Here is a 17,004-nt window from a genome sequence, read left to right as displayed (position 1 = left end):
GGGTGAACAGTACGATCTATGTAAATTAACAGGGTTTAAGAAATAGTGTATAATTTTTCCCACACTGAATTGCGTAAACACCCAAAGCATACTTATGGATTCTATCCAGCATTGTTTTAATTCAATACTCACAATCCAGCTTCCTACGTCTGTGTCCATGTCCAATCGGATACAGATGGTGTGGGCAGGACCTGCAGGGTGAAGATTGTTTATTTTACTTTGTACTACACTTCAGTGGTTTGTTCTTTATTATCCATTTTATATAAAACATGTCTCAAGAATACTCTAACTGTGTACTATGTTCCTATTGCATATTGTGTTTTACATGTTAATAAAGTTGTAAAACATGACTGAATGTGCCAAATCAAACTATAGTCATTGTGGTATCAAGTGCATCGCCTCAGACAACCAACAGTTAAAATGTAAAATGTGCATTATTATTATATAACAAAATATCAAACGTAAGGCATCTTTACACAGCCAAGTTAAGGTGGCTCTGTGTCTGCTCAAAATATATTTTAAAGATGCAATGCTGCATCAATGCCAGACTAAATAATGTCAGTTAAACCCACCTCATCCCTTAGTATCAAAGTATACAGTTTTTACCAAAATACATTTATGCCACATCTGAGCAGCCTTAAACCTCTTGTGTAAAGACACCAAAATACAACTTCAGAAGTGGTTCTGTGCCACCTTTGCAGTGTAAATTTGGCATAACTGTGTCATAATGTTTTATTTATTTGTGAAATATAGCCTAATACAAATATATTCATATATTTTAAGTGCTGCTTATGGGATGAAAGCTGCTTACTTAAGTGTCCCTAAACTTTAGGTGCAAATGTATAACTTCTGTCAGTCTATATAATAACGTACTCTTTTTTTAATTATTATTATCTAAATATTCAATCTTCAAAACAAGCAATCTCCTATTAATGTCGAAATTAACCAGTCATTCACAGGGCTCTCAAGTTTTGAACTGAGTTCAGAGTGAGATTTTGCCCGCGGTCGCGATGGCGGCAGGGGTTTGATGGGGATGGGTGTCTGATCTCATAAATGACACATATTCTTACAAATAAAATAATATTTATTTAATTCAGCATTTATTTGTGTGTGTGTGTGAGAGAGAGAGAGAAAAAAAATGGTCAGTGCTGTTTATAGTAGGTGTTGGTAGCTGGTTTTGAGGCCAGGGGTTGGTGGCTCCCATTTGAATCACTGTGGTTCCAGGCCAGCCATTTTTCACAGTTCCATCAAGTGCTAAACTGTTCCTGGTTTAGGTCTTGTTTAATCCCACCATGGAGAAAACCCTCTCAGCATAGGTATTTGAATGAGCAAGCACTAACACTAATGCAGCTATTTTAGAAAGCCTCCCTGCTTATGTCCCTCACACCTTGATGGACACAGGAGTTATCTTGTCTGCAGACTAAGCACCAGTAAAAAGAGCTGGTGGTTCCCATTGTGATGAATGGTGATCGGGTTGACCACTCCTTCTTAAAGGAACACCTACAGGTGGCTGCTCTACATAACCCTCTCTTTTTCCCTGTTTCCAGTGGGTTCTCCACTGTTTCCTCTATGGTCCTCCACAGTCTCTTCCATGCACCCATCCTCTTCTGGCACCCTAACTCCCTCCCCTACTGTATTCTCCACAGCCTCCTCCTCTGACCTAGCCACCTTTTTAGGGAGCTGGGCCCGCATTCATAAAGATCCTAAGAATCCTCTCAGAAAACTCTTAATTTAGCTTAAAAACTTTTACGTAGGAGTCTTAGCTTAAAAGCGATTCGGGACCGATCTGAGAGCAACTCTGAGTAAGGAAAAGACAAAAACGTTTATCTTAGTGAGGAGGCGGGGTTGAACCGGTTGCTATGTATGACACAATCTTTTGAAGACTCTGATTGGCTGGTTGTCCAAGAAGGAAAAAAAAGAGTGATTTTAAGTATAGGGTCTATTCTAATCCTCACTTTAAATTTACATGCGTAATTTTTCCTATTTGACCGTTCTCTCTCTCTCTCTCTCTCACACACACACACACACACACACATTATATGTGTGTATATGAATTCTATTTTTTTATTTACCATGCTTTTAATTTCCTATAAGGTATTTGATTGGCTTAGAATGATAAAAATTGTTCCACTCTTTCCAGTTACAGTGATTGCTGTCCTATTTAAGTGGCGGTTTGAGTGTTGGTTTTAATGTATCAAACATGGAATCAAAGCCAAGAAGAGTGAGAAAGCCAAACTGGACAGAGGAACAGTGTTTACTGTTAGCCCAGTTAATGGATGAACACAAGGCCATTCTTAAAGGAAAATTCAGACACAGCAAGGGACAAGAAGCAGACATGGGAGCGTATAGCACAAACTATTAACGGTTCATTCTCCCTGCTTGTGCGCACCTAAGCCTGCTATATTCATAAATGCAGTTTTTTGAGCTTGCAAGGTGGGAATGTCCAGTGGAAACGAAATGAACTGCGACACAATAAGATGTTCTGAAAGTGCTGTAATTGTTTGTGTGATCACTCTGCTTACAGAAGGTTGTGACAGACCCAAATCATCACTATTGCATTGTTGCATGTTCCCAGTTGCCAAATATTGTAATGTAGTGATTACTTTAATTTATATATTAAATTATATTATATTAAATTATTATATAATCTATACCGTCTTATTAACTCATTGTCATCCATTGTCTGCAACACATTTCTTCTGCCTCTTCATCTTTCTGCCATTTTCTCCTCTGCTAAAGAAACTCTTAAGCCTCTTAAAAGTCCTCGTCTGTGCTCATAACAAATTTTACCTTAAGACCTCTTTTAAGGGATAAGATGCTTTCTGAATTACTTTTTTCTTTACTAGGATTTTTTTCTTTAATTTTAAAAGTAAACGCCCACATTTCTAAGAATTTTCTCAGAATTTTGTCACTAGGAACTACTTTTTGCATTAAGATTCTTTATGAATACGGGCCCAGATCTTTTAGAACAAAGCATGAAAGATTGCTCCTTTGCCTCTTCCCTGACATCTTTGAAATAGACGAATGCAATAATCAATATTATACATTGGATAAAATATAATGAAATAGCCTAGGCAAAACGTTTTGAAAATGGGGACCAGGATGAGGTGCAGTAAAAATAAAAGGAAAGAATTTTTTTTTTTTTTTAAACTATTATGGATACTGCCATACAAGTATTATGGATAGGCCTATTATAGAAGTCTCTTATATAAAACTGTCAGAGTAGCCCCGCATCCTCTTCAACGTGTAACTTTGGCAATAAAAAAATAATAGTGGGCTAATAATAGGCACAAAAGCTACGGCCGACCACGTATAATGGCCAAAATTGCGTGCGTGTCGGGGTCATAATAACCATCAGACCAAAACATATCTTAGACTGTTTTTAAAAAATGTTAAATTAATATATTGATAAAAAAAAACATATAGTGAAAATCTGTGTCATTGTCTTGACAAGTCTGTAACCGTAACGTTACCTACTTCAGCGAGCGTCTGGATCTGTGTTGCACACGAGCCTGTAAAAATCTTACCCGGATACAGCAATGCTATTTTCTGATTGGCTGATCGGTAGCTATATTTTTTTTATTCGATTAGCAGGTGCGTGTCAGGGCCTTCGGGGAACTCACTTGATTCCTCTACGTTACCTGTTTCACTGTTTAAAAAAATAGCGCCGCAACTTGGTGGGCGTTGTCCTCGTAATGTCTCTGCGTGAGAAATACAAGGTGTGGCGTGTGAGCGTGTGAACGGGTTGAAATGCGTGAGTCTCACGCCCAATGCGTGAGACTTGAGAGCCCTGCATTCATTTGAATTTCTCATAAATGTTATAAGAAATAAGACGTCTTCTAAATAATTAAATATATAACGGTTAAATACAAACAATTATAGTTAGGAAACAAACTTTAAGAAAGACTCCCACACATGGCTGCTTAGAACTTCCGTATTATCAAACTTCATGACAGTGTTTTAAACTACGATACCGGTGAATCCATGGATGTTGATCTTTCCTCAGCGACAGACTGCTGTTTACCACATGTCAGCCCCAGTTGGCCCCCGTTCTCGCGATATTGGGTTCATTACAGTTAGCACAATCATCACTCTCGCGAGATGTCATCCAGTCGTCCGCCATCGCTGTAGAGACAGAGGGAGAGAGAAAGCTTCAGGGACTCAAACCTGGGGGGGAAAGAGGGCGATATTTGTCCGTGTTTCCCCTCAACACACCCACCCTAACATCTGTTGATGGCATCACTCCCTAACCCAAACATGTCCAACCTCAAACCCGGCACCAAGAAGGACACCAAGATGCGGATCCGCGCCTTTCCAGTGAGTATCAGCCGAGATGAGCGCGCCTCAGGCGGTAGAGGCTAGAACTCAAAAGCCGGGGATCGGGCAGAGCAACAGGCCACAGCTGGTTTAAGTGTTTTGAGGCTGAGTTTGAAAGCTTTGCTGAGACTACGGACTAGAAAATGCGTGTAAACGTGATAATATTAGCGTCAGGGTTTTAAAGATGTTAATATCTCTAATTTATTAGAAAGATGAGTGATTTGAAGTATTGATATAGCCACTGTAGAAAGTGTTCAAAACTCAATGATTCAGAGTCTTTATGTTTTGACAATAAAGCTGTAACGTTACATATGTACAGCTTTGTAGATCCTACAGGGACCGCGGAGTCTTTCCTTTAGATCTGCTTGTTTTCTTTCAGTGTTTAGGTCTGATTTTGGGTCTTGTGTTGTCAGACTGGCCTGTTGATGATTTTATGCCTCTCATGTTGATGTTGTGTGTTTTGGTTCTAACTGATTGTTGTCTATGTGTGGTGTTGATGGTTCATTTTGTTATTGCCTTTGGTGTTGTGTATATTGCCAAACTGATTACACTGGTTGTGTTGTCTGGTTTAATTCAGTTTCTTGTCATTGGTTGGTGTTTGGTGTATTTTGTTATGGTGAATGGTTTTCAGTCTTTTAGATGCCAGGACCTCCAAATATGATCATCCTTGTGTGTAGGACCCCTTTCTAAAATTTTAAATCCAACTATATATTTTTATGAATAAAGACACAATTTATGTTGTGAAAAAAATGCATATTGTTTGTAAGATTGTTTGAAAGTTTCTATCACATGTTATTTTTCTTAGTATTTACAGATAGATGTGTTATTTATTTACCATTTTCTATGATTTATTTATGTGAATGTAATTTTCTAATTTGTTTTGTTTATTGTTATCGTTTAAAATCTATGTAAAAAAATCTCCAAACCTGTATTATTTATGTAAATGTAATTTTTTGTGATTAATGTAAATAGATTTTTTTTATAACATTTTATTTGTTATCCTTTTGTTATTTATCTTATGATGTAAATATAATTGTTTATTCAAATATATCTTATTTTTATTTATTTTTTATTACTTATTTTTGTCATTTTATTGATTTATTTTTTACATTTTATTTTCTAAAGCTTTTTACGAAACCCCAGCACTCTCTTGTAAGCCCCCTGTTGTTCATTTCAAAAACTTCTGGTATAGTCGGGTGTCATGGGTGTTGGTTAGTGTTTTTGTAGATTATCACACTGATGACTGTTGTCCTTTTTTGTCCTTTTGGTGTTTTTGTCTTTCACTGTCACTGCAGCACACTTTGCATCAGTGTGACGTGCAGCTCTCTGCAACATTCTGCAATTTTCTGTTCTTTTATTAGCTCCACTCAGGACTAATTATGTACATTGCAGGACAGTCGGTGTGGTGGTGATGCTCTGATGGAATGAACTAGGTCAGAATAACTTGATAATATGCAGAGAAGTGAAAATGTTTCCATGCAGTTATTTTCTGTTAGTGCATTAGAAATATTCTTCTCTTCAGTTTTGGAAACCCCCTGACACCTGTCAGCATGTACACAGAACTCAGGAATAACATTTTGGGTAAGATAAGTGGTAATAAGATATCTATCTCGTTCAGAAACAGCATTTACTTTGGATTGTATATGTCTCGATCTGTTAGAGGAACTCATTAGAAATATCACAGCTGCCTTAACTTCTTGGTCACAGTATTACCCTCTCAATAAGTGACCTGTGTTCTCATCTGATACACTGCACATGCTCTCAGCTCTCATCTGCATTCAAACGGTTTCTGCCTTGAAACATGAACATGCAGTTCATTGTTAAAGATCAGACCATCATAGACACATTTTTGTCAGAATTAGGGTTTTCAAAACCTGTTAGTGCACAAGCTAACTAGTTATGATTCTTCTGATTGTTCTTGCTTTATCCTCCAAAACTCAGCAGTCCTTTTAAGTGAAAATTGTCCATCTGACTTTAATTTTTTTTTCACTTGTTGTCCTGTGGCCTGCCCTTCAGTCACATTTGTTCACTGTTCCAGGATTCACCATTTTATAGAATTGTGCATAATTGTTTTATAATTATTATATACAATACACTGCTATTCTGCAGTTTCTTTCAAATAAATTATAATCTGCGCTGATGGGCTAGTGGTTACTGTGCCGACATATAGCACAGCTGTGCTCACGATGCTATATTATCAATAAATATTTTTAATCAATAAAAAATATATTAAAAAAATTACTTTTATTAAGCAAGGATGGAATAAATTGATTGTGACATTTATAATGTTATGAAAGATTTCTATTTCAAATAAATGCTGTTTTTATTGGGGTTTTTTTTACGTTGTTCTTATATCTTAAAAAAGTCTCATGTTTTACATTAAAAATATTAGGAGGCACAACTGTTTTCCACATTGATAATAATAAGAAGAAATAATTTGTGAATTTTTGTAAAAAAAAAAAAAATTTATTAGCATGATTTGTGACACTGAAGACTGGAGTAATGGCTGATTGAATTATCAGCCTTACTCCAGTCTTCAGTGTCACAAATCATGCTTATAAATTATTATTATTTTTTTTTTTACAAAAATTCACAAATTATTTATTTTTTCTGTTTTGTCAGATTGGGAATAAAAACAAATATTAGGCCTATTAGTTAAAATGGTAATAATATTTCACAAATATGACTTTTGAAATATGATTTTAGTGTATTTTTGCTCACAAAATTCAGCCTTGGTGATCATAAGAGACTTCTTTTAAAAACATCGAAAAATCTTCACAACCTTGAAGTTTTGAGTATTAATGTAAGTCTTTTAACAAATTTTTTAACTTAAGTTTCAGACTTAATAAAAGACTAGAAGTGGTTATAGTGTTCATGTAGATTAAACAGTCGAGCATGGCACAGTGAATACATGGGCTGATAAAAATGAACACTGTGTAAATGCGTCTGGCAAACTGATAAATGTTAAATGTGCTAATATCAGGGTTAGTGCTTAAGAGTAAATAAAGGTATGTCTTGCTGTACAAATACATTCTCTCTGGACTTTCTTCATCAGTGTCTTAGCAGGGACATGACCTGAGCCTACAGAAACCCAGTTTGGAAACCTACTTGCTTGCTTGACACACATCAACACGTTTTGCTTCAAGGATTACTGTATATAGAAAAACTGGTTCCTCTTTGCGTTAACTTTTTCGAAAGTGCAACTCCACTGTCTTCAGGTAGCCTTTAAGCATAATGTTGGAAAAAGTGGATGGTCACACTCCATCTTTTTACCCATCAAAATGGCTTTAATCCACAGACTAGACTGCACAGGTATCAGGTCTCAAGACCTGTCTGTTTTAAGGCTTAGCAGAGAGAGACAGACAGGTGAGAGCGAGGCCTTCTCTGTGTCTGAATCTACAGTGTGTGTTACTTTGATCACAGGAGCTGTTACTAACACCGTGACAAGCATTATAATTAACATGAGCTGAATGTGTTGAAGTGTTGTGTTTTGACATGAATAATTACAAATGAAATTCACACATGATTGATTAGCCATCAGACCTGTTCCTTGTGAGATTAGCTCTGCTGAGTCACTTCAAGCTTATCAAGAGCTCTGGAGCTGGGCCGAAGGTTTGGTCGTAACGGAAAATTGATTTCGCTAGCCCAGTATCTGGCAAGGGTTGAGCATACGAGCGAGTGACCTGCACATTAAATGCACATTAGAGTGTTGTAAGTGAGTTGTTTTACTTTTAACGAGCCCGGAACCCAGTCCAGTTTCCTGTGCTGAATAAAGTCAATAAGATCTTTTGTAAGGTTGTGATGTGTGCAGAGAGAGCAAAGTGAATCTCAGGGTTGAGGTGATATACAATGCAGCTCAAAAGGTTGAGGCCAGTTAGATTTTATTCAGTAGATATGGATTAAATTGAGCAAAATTGACAGTAAAGCAATATAAAGATATAAAGAGTATGTATGCAGCTTTAATTAAGAATATAAATTGTTTAAATTAAATCTTAGTCCAATTAGAAACACTGCTAATTAAAAAAAACAATATTGGTCAATGCTGATATGGCGCATCTCTACTAAAACAGTTGGTATCTAATCGTCATAAGCGTTTCTATGTTTTGTTTGTTTTTGTAGATGACCATGGACGAGAAGTATGTGAATAACATCTGGGATCTTCTGAAGAACGCCATCCAGGAGATCCAGCGGAAGAACAACAGTGGGCTGAGCTTCGAGGAGCTCTACAGGAACGCATACACCATGGTGCTGCACAAACATGGGGAGAAGCTCTACACGGGCCTCAGAGAGGTGGTCACCGAACACCTCATCAACAAAGTATGAGCTCCTGTCTCACTCTTTCCTCTAAGATCTTTCCTGTAAGGCTTTAGAGAAAACGTATGAAATCTGCATTCAACGTTTGAGGGTTAAAGTGTGTCACAGACTTTAGAAGGGAGTTAAATGTAGTCTAATAAGCTGTGAGCCACAAGAGACTGTGTGTTTTTACCTCAGCTTACTGCTTAAAATACCTGCTCAATGAATTTGACGGAGTGTGATGTGAATTGAAATTGAACAGATTGATTTGAGAAGATCTGAAGGACACTGTCTTCCAGCTTAACTACGTATATATTTATATGTAGCTTAATGAAGACCCTGGGGTTTTATCTCTGGTGCTGGCTGTTAATGATGTCAGTTCTGGAGATGAAGCAGATGGCGGGAACCTGCCTGTCCCAGTGGTGATGTCATTGGATGAAACCCATGTGCTTGAGCTGCTCTCATAACAGCTTTCATTTTTTTCCCCCTTGGCTTCAGGTACGAGAAGACGTGCTTCACTCGTTAAATAACAATTTCCTGCAGACGCTAAACCAAGCGTGGAATGATCATCAGACTGCCATGGTCATGATTAGAGACATTTTGATGTACATGGTAAGTTGTTTAGACATTCTTTGGTGGGATGTAACTTTACAGATGTTCTAATGTTTTCTTTGGTTTTTAGAGGGTTCAGGGAGGAACTCATGGATAAGGCAACCAACCAAAAAGTGTTAGTGATCCTTAACATTTACTGACCTGACTATAGAATGCTATCAGAAGATAGAGTCACTCGTTCCCTTGACAAAAACCAATAGGATTTTTCATTTGGCAGTTAGATTAGGCTATAAATTACACCACAGTCACATGATTTCAATGTAACCATCACTAAAAATATTAAAAGGGAGTTTTACTGATGTATTTATGTCATAGAATAAAATGAGAAAATATACCAACATGACCTTATTTCAGCCATTTATTCAAAAAAATAAATCATTTTGAAAATCTAATTATGATAGAACCTTGTTTCTGTTTTGCTTTTGCATGCAAAAAAAGTGTCATCATGAAAAATAATTTGGAAATGAGACTTGAGAACGAAATTTGGACACAACAAAGTCTGGATTTGAATCTGCATGAACATTTCTTTCTTTCTTTGTCTATCTAGGACCGTGTGTATGTTCAACAGAATAACGTGGAGAACGTCTACAATCTGGGCTTGATCATCTTCAGAGATCAGGTTGTGCGATATGGCTGCATCAGAGATCATCTCAGACAAACTCTACTGGACATGATCGCTCGAGAGCGCAGAGGAGAGGTGGTCGACAGGTGTGTGTGTGTCTTCTGTCATTCCATCTCTCGTCAAAGTGTTTTAGTTAAAGAATGAAAGCTTGTAGCTGGAAGTGTACTGATGCATACACAGTTGTAGAGGAATGGATTTTCATCTGGTTTGTGCTGACATGTTTTATGGCAGAGGAGCCATCAGGAATGCCTGTCAGATGCTGATGGTTTTGGGCTTAGAAGGTCGGTCCGTCTACGAGGAGGATTTTGAAATCCCGTTTTTAGACATGTCTGCTGAGTTCTTCCAGGTGAGCGCTGCTGACCATTTTGGATAATAACAGAAGATTTTCCAGTAAAGAAAAAAGGCTGAGAAGAACAAATTCAGTACTTGTGAGAAAAAAAACCTCAAATCAAATGCAAATTAATCAATTCAGCTCGTTGCATTTGATTAATATGTTTGACTGGCTGCGTTGACCACTGTGTTATTTGTAATGTCTCTGTTTTATTGTTTGTTTGTTCGTGTGTGTGTCTGTGCAGATGGAAAGTCAGAAGTTCCTAGCGGAGAACAGTGCAAGCGTCTACATCAAGAAAGTGGAGGCTCGGATAAACGAGGAGATTGAACGAGTGATGCACTGTCTGGATAAATCAACGGAGGAGCCCATTGTGAAGGTGGTGGAGAGAGAGCTCATCTCCAAACACATGAAGACCATCGTAGAGATGGAGAACTCGGGACTGGTCCACATGCTCAAGAATGGAAAGACAGAAGGTGAGCAGCTGTTTGGGTTTCGATCTGTCATCTAGCTCTGAGTGTCAGGAATTAGGCTTTCTGTTTTTCTCTCTTGCTTTATATTTGATTCAATTTCTCTCATCTTTTCTCACATTTCTGTGGCAGACCTGGCGTGCATGTATAAGTTGTTCGGTCGGGTTCCTAATGGGCTGAAGACGATGTGTGAGTGTATGAGCTGGTACCTCAGAGAGCAGGGTAAAGCGCTGGTGTCAGAGGAAGGAGAGGGCAAGAACCCAGTCGACTACATCCAGGTACACATTCACCAACACGAAGGAACAGCACAGACAATTAATTCAAAACAACAGGACTGGCTGAGTCTGATCCTGAATAGACACAGGAACAAATCTGCTAAGGTTAAGGAGTTCAGACTTGTAAAAATGTGTCGGTACAGCAACTTCAACAAACTGTAGCTTTGTAATGAGTAGTAAGGATGCTCTTTTTCTTGTGAATCATTTAGGGTTTGCTGGATTTGAAGTCGCGCTTCGACCGCTTCCTGCAAGAGTCTTTCAACAACGACAGGCTCTTCAAACAGACTATCGCTGGAGACTTTGAGTATTTCCTCAACCTCAACTCCAGATCACCCGAGTACCTCTCGCTCTTCATCGACGACAAACTCAAGAAAGGAGTGAAGGGGGTAAGAAATTAGTCTTAGACCATATTTAGCTTATAAGATTAAAACTCTGCCTACAAATTTGGTCGCTTTTGTCTTCAGTATTGCCACAAAACAATTTCTGTCCAACGAAAGTGAAAAGATTATGCATGTGAGTTGTTGTATAATTCAGACATGGATTAACCTGTTAACTGTCACTCACGTTTTTGAAGATAGACTTGAATGTGCATGATACAAACCTACATTTTTATAATTCATGACTGAAAACATTTTATAACATGATTTTGATGTGCCATTTACATGGTAATGCAATGTCTGATTTTAAAATGGGTTTTAAAGGATGAATTTTGAGATTTTATGTTTTCAAGTGATATATAACTTCTGATGATTTCTAAATAGTGATAGAGAAAAAGGCAACGAGGAAGTCTTTTTTTTAAACAAAGGTCAAAGCTCCTTTTGTAATGTAGATTTCTGAGGGTGCACTCTTGTCATAAATTGATCTATTACTTTTCCTACATAATTTTTAACAAAAAATATTGGTATAATATATATTTGGGAGTCTTAGACCTTTCCAACGATATATAGTTTGTCAAGATTAGATTAGATTTGATTGTAATATAGTATAGTCAATGTAGGCGTCCCGTATGGGTGACATTTAACAGGTTAATTGATGAATGAACACCCACATGAACAAACAACACAACTAAAACTATTAAAAATCATTTTTATTCAATGAAATAAAATATCAATATTTGATTAAAAACATAGACTTAATGAACTTCAATGAATATGGAAAATGTTGCCTTGATAACTAACTGAAGTTCATGTTGAAGTTCTGAAAATACTGAAACTAAAAATAAAGCTAAAATGAAATATTTGCTATAAAATGAACAGAGAGCACAAAAAAATGTAAACTAAGAATTAGAAATGCAAAGCTAATTGAAAAATATAACTGTGGAAAATTATACGGTAAAATAGTGTTCCATTTGTTAACATTCGTTAACATGAATAACAAAAAAAAAAATACTTCTACATATCTACTAATGCATTATTTAAAAAACAAAACCAAATAAAAAACAATTTTACTTAATGGACCTTGAGCTAACATGAATTAACAATAAACAGTGTTTTCTAATGTTAACAAATATGAATAAATACTATAACAACTGTTGATCATGGTTAGCTAATGTGTTAACTAATGCTAACTAATGGGACCTCATTGTAAAGTGTTACCATAAATGCTGTAACAGTTTAGAAATAATACTGAAACAAAGGTATTTATTACTGATCTCTTAATTGTGTTTGTGTTTAGCTGACAGAACAGGAGGTGGAGTCCATCCTGGATAAGGCCATGGTGCTGTTCCGGTTCATGCAGGAGAAGGACGTGTTTGAGCGTTACTACAAACAGCACCTGGCCAGAAGACTCTTAACCAATAAGAGCGTTTCAGATGACTCGGAGAAAAATATGATCTCCAAACTAAAGGTGAACATAATATTCTTCATTACTCTACTTCACTTTATTCCTCTGTGTGTCTAATGTGATACTCGTTCTCTCTCTCTCTCAGACGGAGTGCGGTTGTCAGTTCACCTCTAAACTGGAGGGCATGTTCAGGGACATGAGCATCTCTAATACCACTATGGATGAATTCCGCCACCACCTGCAGACATCACAGGTGCAGAGACACACACACACACACACGCACACACACACACACACACACACACACACATTCGCTAACTAAAACTACTGCACCCTAAGGGCTCATGTACACCAAGTCAACATTTACAGGAAAAGAACATTGAAACGATGCATCCATTTCCTTCGCACCAAATGCAAAACTGTGTGGTTTGTCTTGATGTTGCAGGTGTCTCTCTGTGGGGTTGATCTCACGGTGAGAGTTCTGACCACAGGTTACTGGCCCACGCAGTCAGCCACGCCAAAATGCAACATCCCTCCCTCCCCACGCCATGCATTTGAGGTCTTCAGAAGGTAAGACTCAATGAAAGTGAGTTAACAGTATTTAGGAGAAGCCGATATTCTCAGCTTGACATGTTATAATCACTTATGAAATGTGTCTGTATGTCAGATGTGTCTTCATTTGTAGCTTGGTTTCATGCTAATTCTACTCTGTCTGTGCAGGTTTTATTTGGCTAAGCACAGTGGCAGGCAACTTACACTCCAGCACCATATGGGTTCTGCAGACCTCAACGCCACCTTCTACGGAGCTATCAAGAAGGTACAGATATGCACAGAAAATAAATAAAATGTACTCATTTATTATACTGTATAATTTTTTTTAACTATATATATATATATATATATATATATATATATATATATATATATATATATATATATATATATATATATATATATATATATAATTGTTTTTATTATTATTTTTTTATACAGATATTGCATTTCATGACACTTGCGCTTTTAATACCAAATAACCAAATATTATAACTGATAGAAATTGTAGAAATAATTATTAAATTGTAAACTTTATTTTAAATGTAAACATTTATAGACATTTAAAATACTGTTGAAATTACCGTAGTATTTTTGCAATTGCGTTTCATTCCAGTTTTACACACACACACACACACACACACACACACACATATATATATATATATATATATATATATATATATATATATATATATATACTTATTTAAACATTTAAAACATATTTTATGTATTTAAATATTTAAAATATATAATGAATAAATTAAACCGCAGGATGCAATAATCAACAGTATGCTGTGCTGAGTAGCTCCACCCACAGTGGAATATCATTGGTCTAAATCCTCCTCTTCAAAACTGCTATTAAACAACAAACTTGTTCTGATTGCTTGTGATTTTGTTGCTTTACATGGCATTTTTTCTTTCAGTGAGGACTAAACACTAAGTCTATTTCTCACATGTTGGTTGTTTGTAATAAATGGTTACAGTTATTAAATAAATGGTTAATTGTCTCTTTAGGAGGATGGCTCTGATGTTGGTGTCGGTGGGGCTTTGCTAACCGGCTCGAACACACGGAAGCACATTCTGCAGGTGTCCACCTTCCAGATGACCATCCTCATGCTCTTCAACAACAGAGATAAGTTTACCTTTGAGGTGAGCCTCATGTGCACTTGTTCCTGGTCTAAATGCCTTGCTTATTACCCAATCGGTTTCTCCTTCACCTATGTCAACCCTTCTTTAACCCTTTAGGAGATCCAGCAGGAGACAGACATCCCCGAGCGTGAACTGGTCCGGGCCCTTCAGTCTCTAGCCTGCGGGAAGCCCACCCAGAGAGTTCTCACGAAAGAGCCCAAGAGTAAAGAGATCGAGAGCGGCCATTCGTTTACAGTCAATGACCAGTTTACCTCCAAACTGCACAGAGTCAAAATACAAACAGGTATTGTGCTGCCACAAGAGGGCGCTATTGATTCAGACTTAAGGGACGAAATAAAGTGAACGTCTGAAAGAAATCCAAGGTGTTTTTTTTAGCTTTAAGGATAACTGTATGGTAGTTTACTCCTAAAGGCAGTGACATAATGGATAATTTACTTATAAATAACTCATCTCAGGTATTTATCTGATTAAATACTCTCTAGAATGAGAATGTTGTTCCCTTTAATATAATCTCACCCTTTCCTTTTTATAATAGCAAGTAGCAAATAATATTTGATCCTAGACCACACAGTCCATCTGATTTATACCAGTGACATTTATACATCATTTGAAAGCTAAATAAATAAGCTTTGTTAGGTTGGAACAATATTTGGCGTAGATACAACTTTTTCAAAATCTGGAATATGATAAAAAAATTTAAAAAAAGAGAAAACCACCTTTAAAGTTGTCCAAATGAAGTCATTTGCAATGCTTACTAATAATTAAAAATCAAGTTTTGATGTATTAACGGTAGGAAATTTACAAAATACTTTCATGGAACATGATATTTGCTTAATATCCTAATGATGCATAAAATAAAAAAATCAATCATTTGGACCGATACAATGTCTTGTTGGCTATTGCTACAAATATATGTGTGACTTATGACTGATTTTGTGCTCCAGGGTCACATATAGCATTTATTATTATTATTTTAAATTAGCTTCAAATGTAGACATTTTTACAAACTCTTTGAATCCGTCTCCTGCAGTTGCTGCTAAGCAAGGCGAGTCAGACCCGGAGCGCAAGGAGACACGGCAGAAAGTAGACGATGACAGGAAACATGAAATCGAGGCAGCCATTGTACGCATCATGAAGTCCAGGAAGAAGATGCAGCACAACGTTCTGGTAGCAGAGGTGAGCGTGTGTTCTTTGCGTGATGTTTATTAGTTTCAAAAATTGTATCTGTAAATTTCTAATGTTTGTTTGCTTGTGTCCCGTCAGGTGACCCAGCAGCTGAGGGCACGGTTCCTGCCGAGCCCCGTGGTCATTAAAAAGCGCATAGAAGGACTTATAGAAAGAGAATATTTGGCCCGGACGCCGGAGGATCGTAAAGTCTACACGTATGTCGCGTAGTGGATCACACGACCACGCTTGGAGATGAACGAGCGACACAAAGACAGGAAAAATAAAATTGTTCTGAACTGCTTTTCGCATGGACTGGAAAGTTCCTTTTAAATGAGATGAGCTCTGGGTAACGGACTAAAGCAAACCGAGTAATCACAAACCATACAATCTGGAATATAATCAGGAAACAAACTAAGAAATCCATAATTGTGTTGTAGATAATTTTTAATTAGGTCACTCCCACTCTTATGAGAATCTCCGCTATGAATGGATCCAGCTTCAGTCACTTCACCGTCTGACCCTCGTAGAGATCAAAATGAAAAGAATCCCTTGGGAAAATGTGAATGCACTGCACATGTTGTTGTTGTTTTTTTGTTTTGTTTTTCAATACTGTATAAAAGGCAGAATTATTAAAACCCTAACAAAACAGCCAAAATATGGCAAAGAAATTCAATAAAAAATGTTGATATTGAGCCTTTGCTGCTTTCTTGCAGAAGCCGTTGTGGTAGCGTTGAGATGCAGAACACATCGATGCCGTTTTATTCCTGGTTTATTAAACAAATGTAAATGTTCTACACTGTCCCAGGTGAGCGTGTCTCCCGAGGCACGTGAAATAAAAGCAGCCAAATGACTGGCAGAATTAAACGCTACATCACTATTTCCAATTTCCTGCAATTAAAGCTCGAAAATGCCATTACTGCCAAGCTTGAAGTATGTGTGGCCCTGGTGCAAACAGAATCAAACTGTTTGCAGAAATGGGCAGAGCAGATGAGGGCTGCACAAACCGCTTTGAAGAAAGAGTAACAACATCACAGAGACTCCCTGATGAAATAAAGGTTAGCTTAAAAAAAATAAATAAAGAAAACAACGGGGAGCAAAATCCACAGCCTTGATTTCTTTCTGCATCAACCGTGTGTTTACAGTGACACAGCAAACTGATCAGATGAGATTAGTTCTTTCTGAGATGATCAAGATTATTGTTAGCATTATTCTAACATTTGTTACACTGTTCAAAATCATGATTTTGGTCTTTGTGGTTGTTAAACATCGTGTTTGTTCATTGCTAATGTGATGAACTACACCTGAAGGGAACTGACTTCACACATCTGCTAAAAATCACCTTGAGAGCAGCTGATTACATGTAATTGAAAAATGCTTCACCGGCCTTACTGTGACAGCTTATTCATTAATGTTTGAGCAGATGTATAATTTCTA

At 37.1% G+C, this 17,004-nt stretch overlaps 1 protein-coding gene across 1 annotated transcript; it reads left to right on the top strand.

The window, feature by feature from the left end:
• Positions 1–4,095: 4,095 nt before the first annotated feature.
• On the top strand, positions 4,096–16,262 carry LOC127951177 (cullin-3-B). The gene is made up of 16 exons (XM_052548904.1): positions 4,096–4,317; positions 8,437–8,634; positions 9,109–9,222; positions 9,770–9,930; positions 10,076–10,190; positions 10,420–10,648; positions 10,775–10,920; positions 11,127–11,303; positions 12,592–12,762; positions 12,845–12,952; positions 13,145–13,269; positions 13,420–13,516; positions 14,269–14,403; positions 14,500–14,686; positions 15,434–15,579; positions 15,667–16,262. Exons 1-16 carry the CDS (start codon positions 4,234–4,236, stop codon positions 15,796–15,798), a joined length of 2,325 nt encoding a protein of 774 aa, XP_052404864.1. The 5' UTR covers positions 4,096–4,233; the 3' UTR covers positions 15,799–16,262.
• Positions 16,263–17,004: the final 742 nt, after the last annotated feature.

Source organism: Carassius gibelio, chromosome B2, assembly GCF_023724105.1.
Source record: "Carassius gibelio isolate Cgi1373 ecotype wild population from Czech Republic chromosome B2, carGib1.2-hapl.c, whole genome shotgun sequence".
NCBI lineage: Eukaryota > Metazoa > Chordata > Actinopteri > Cypriniformes > Cyprinidae > Carassius > Carassius gibelio.
This window is presented reverse-complemented; position numbering and strand designations above follow the sequence as displayed.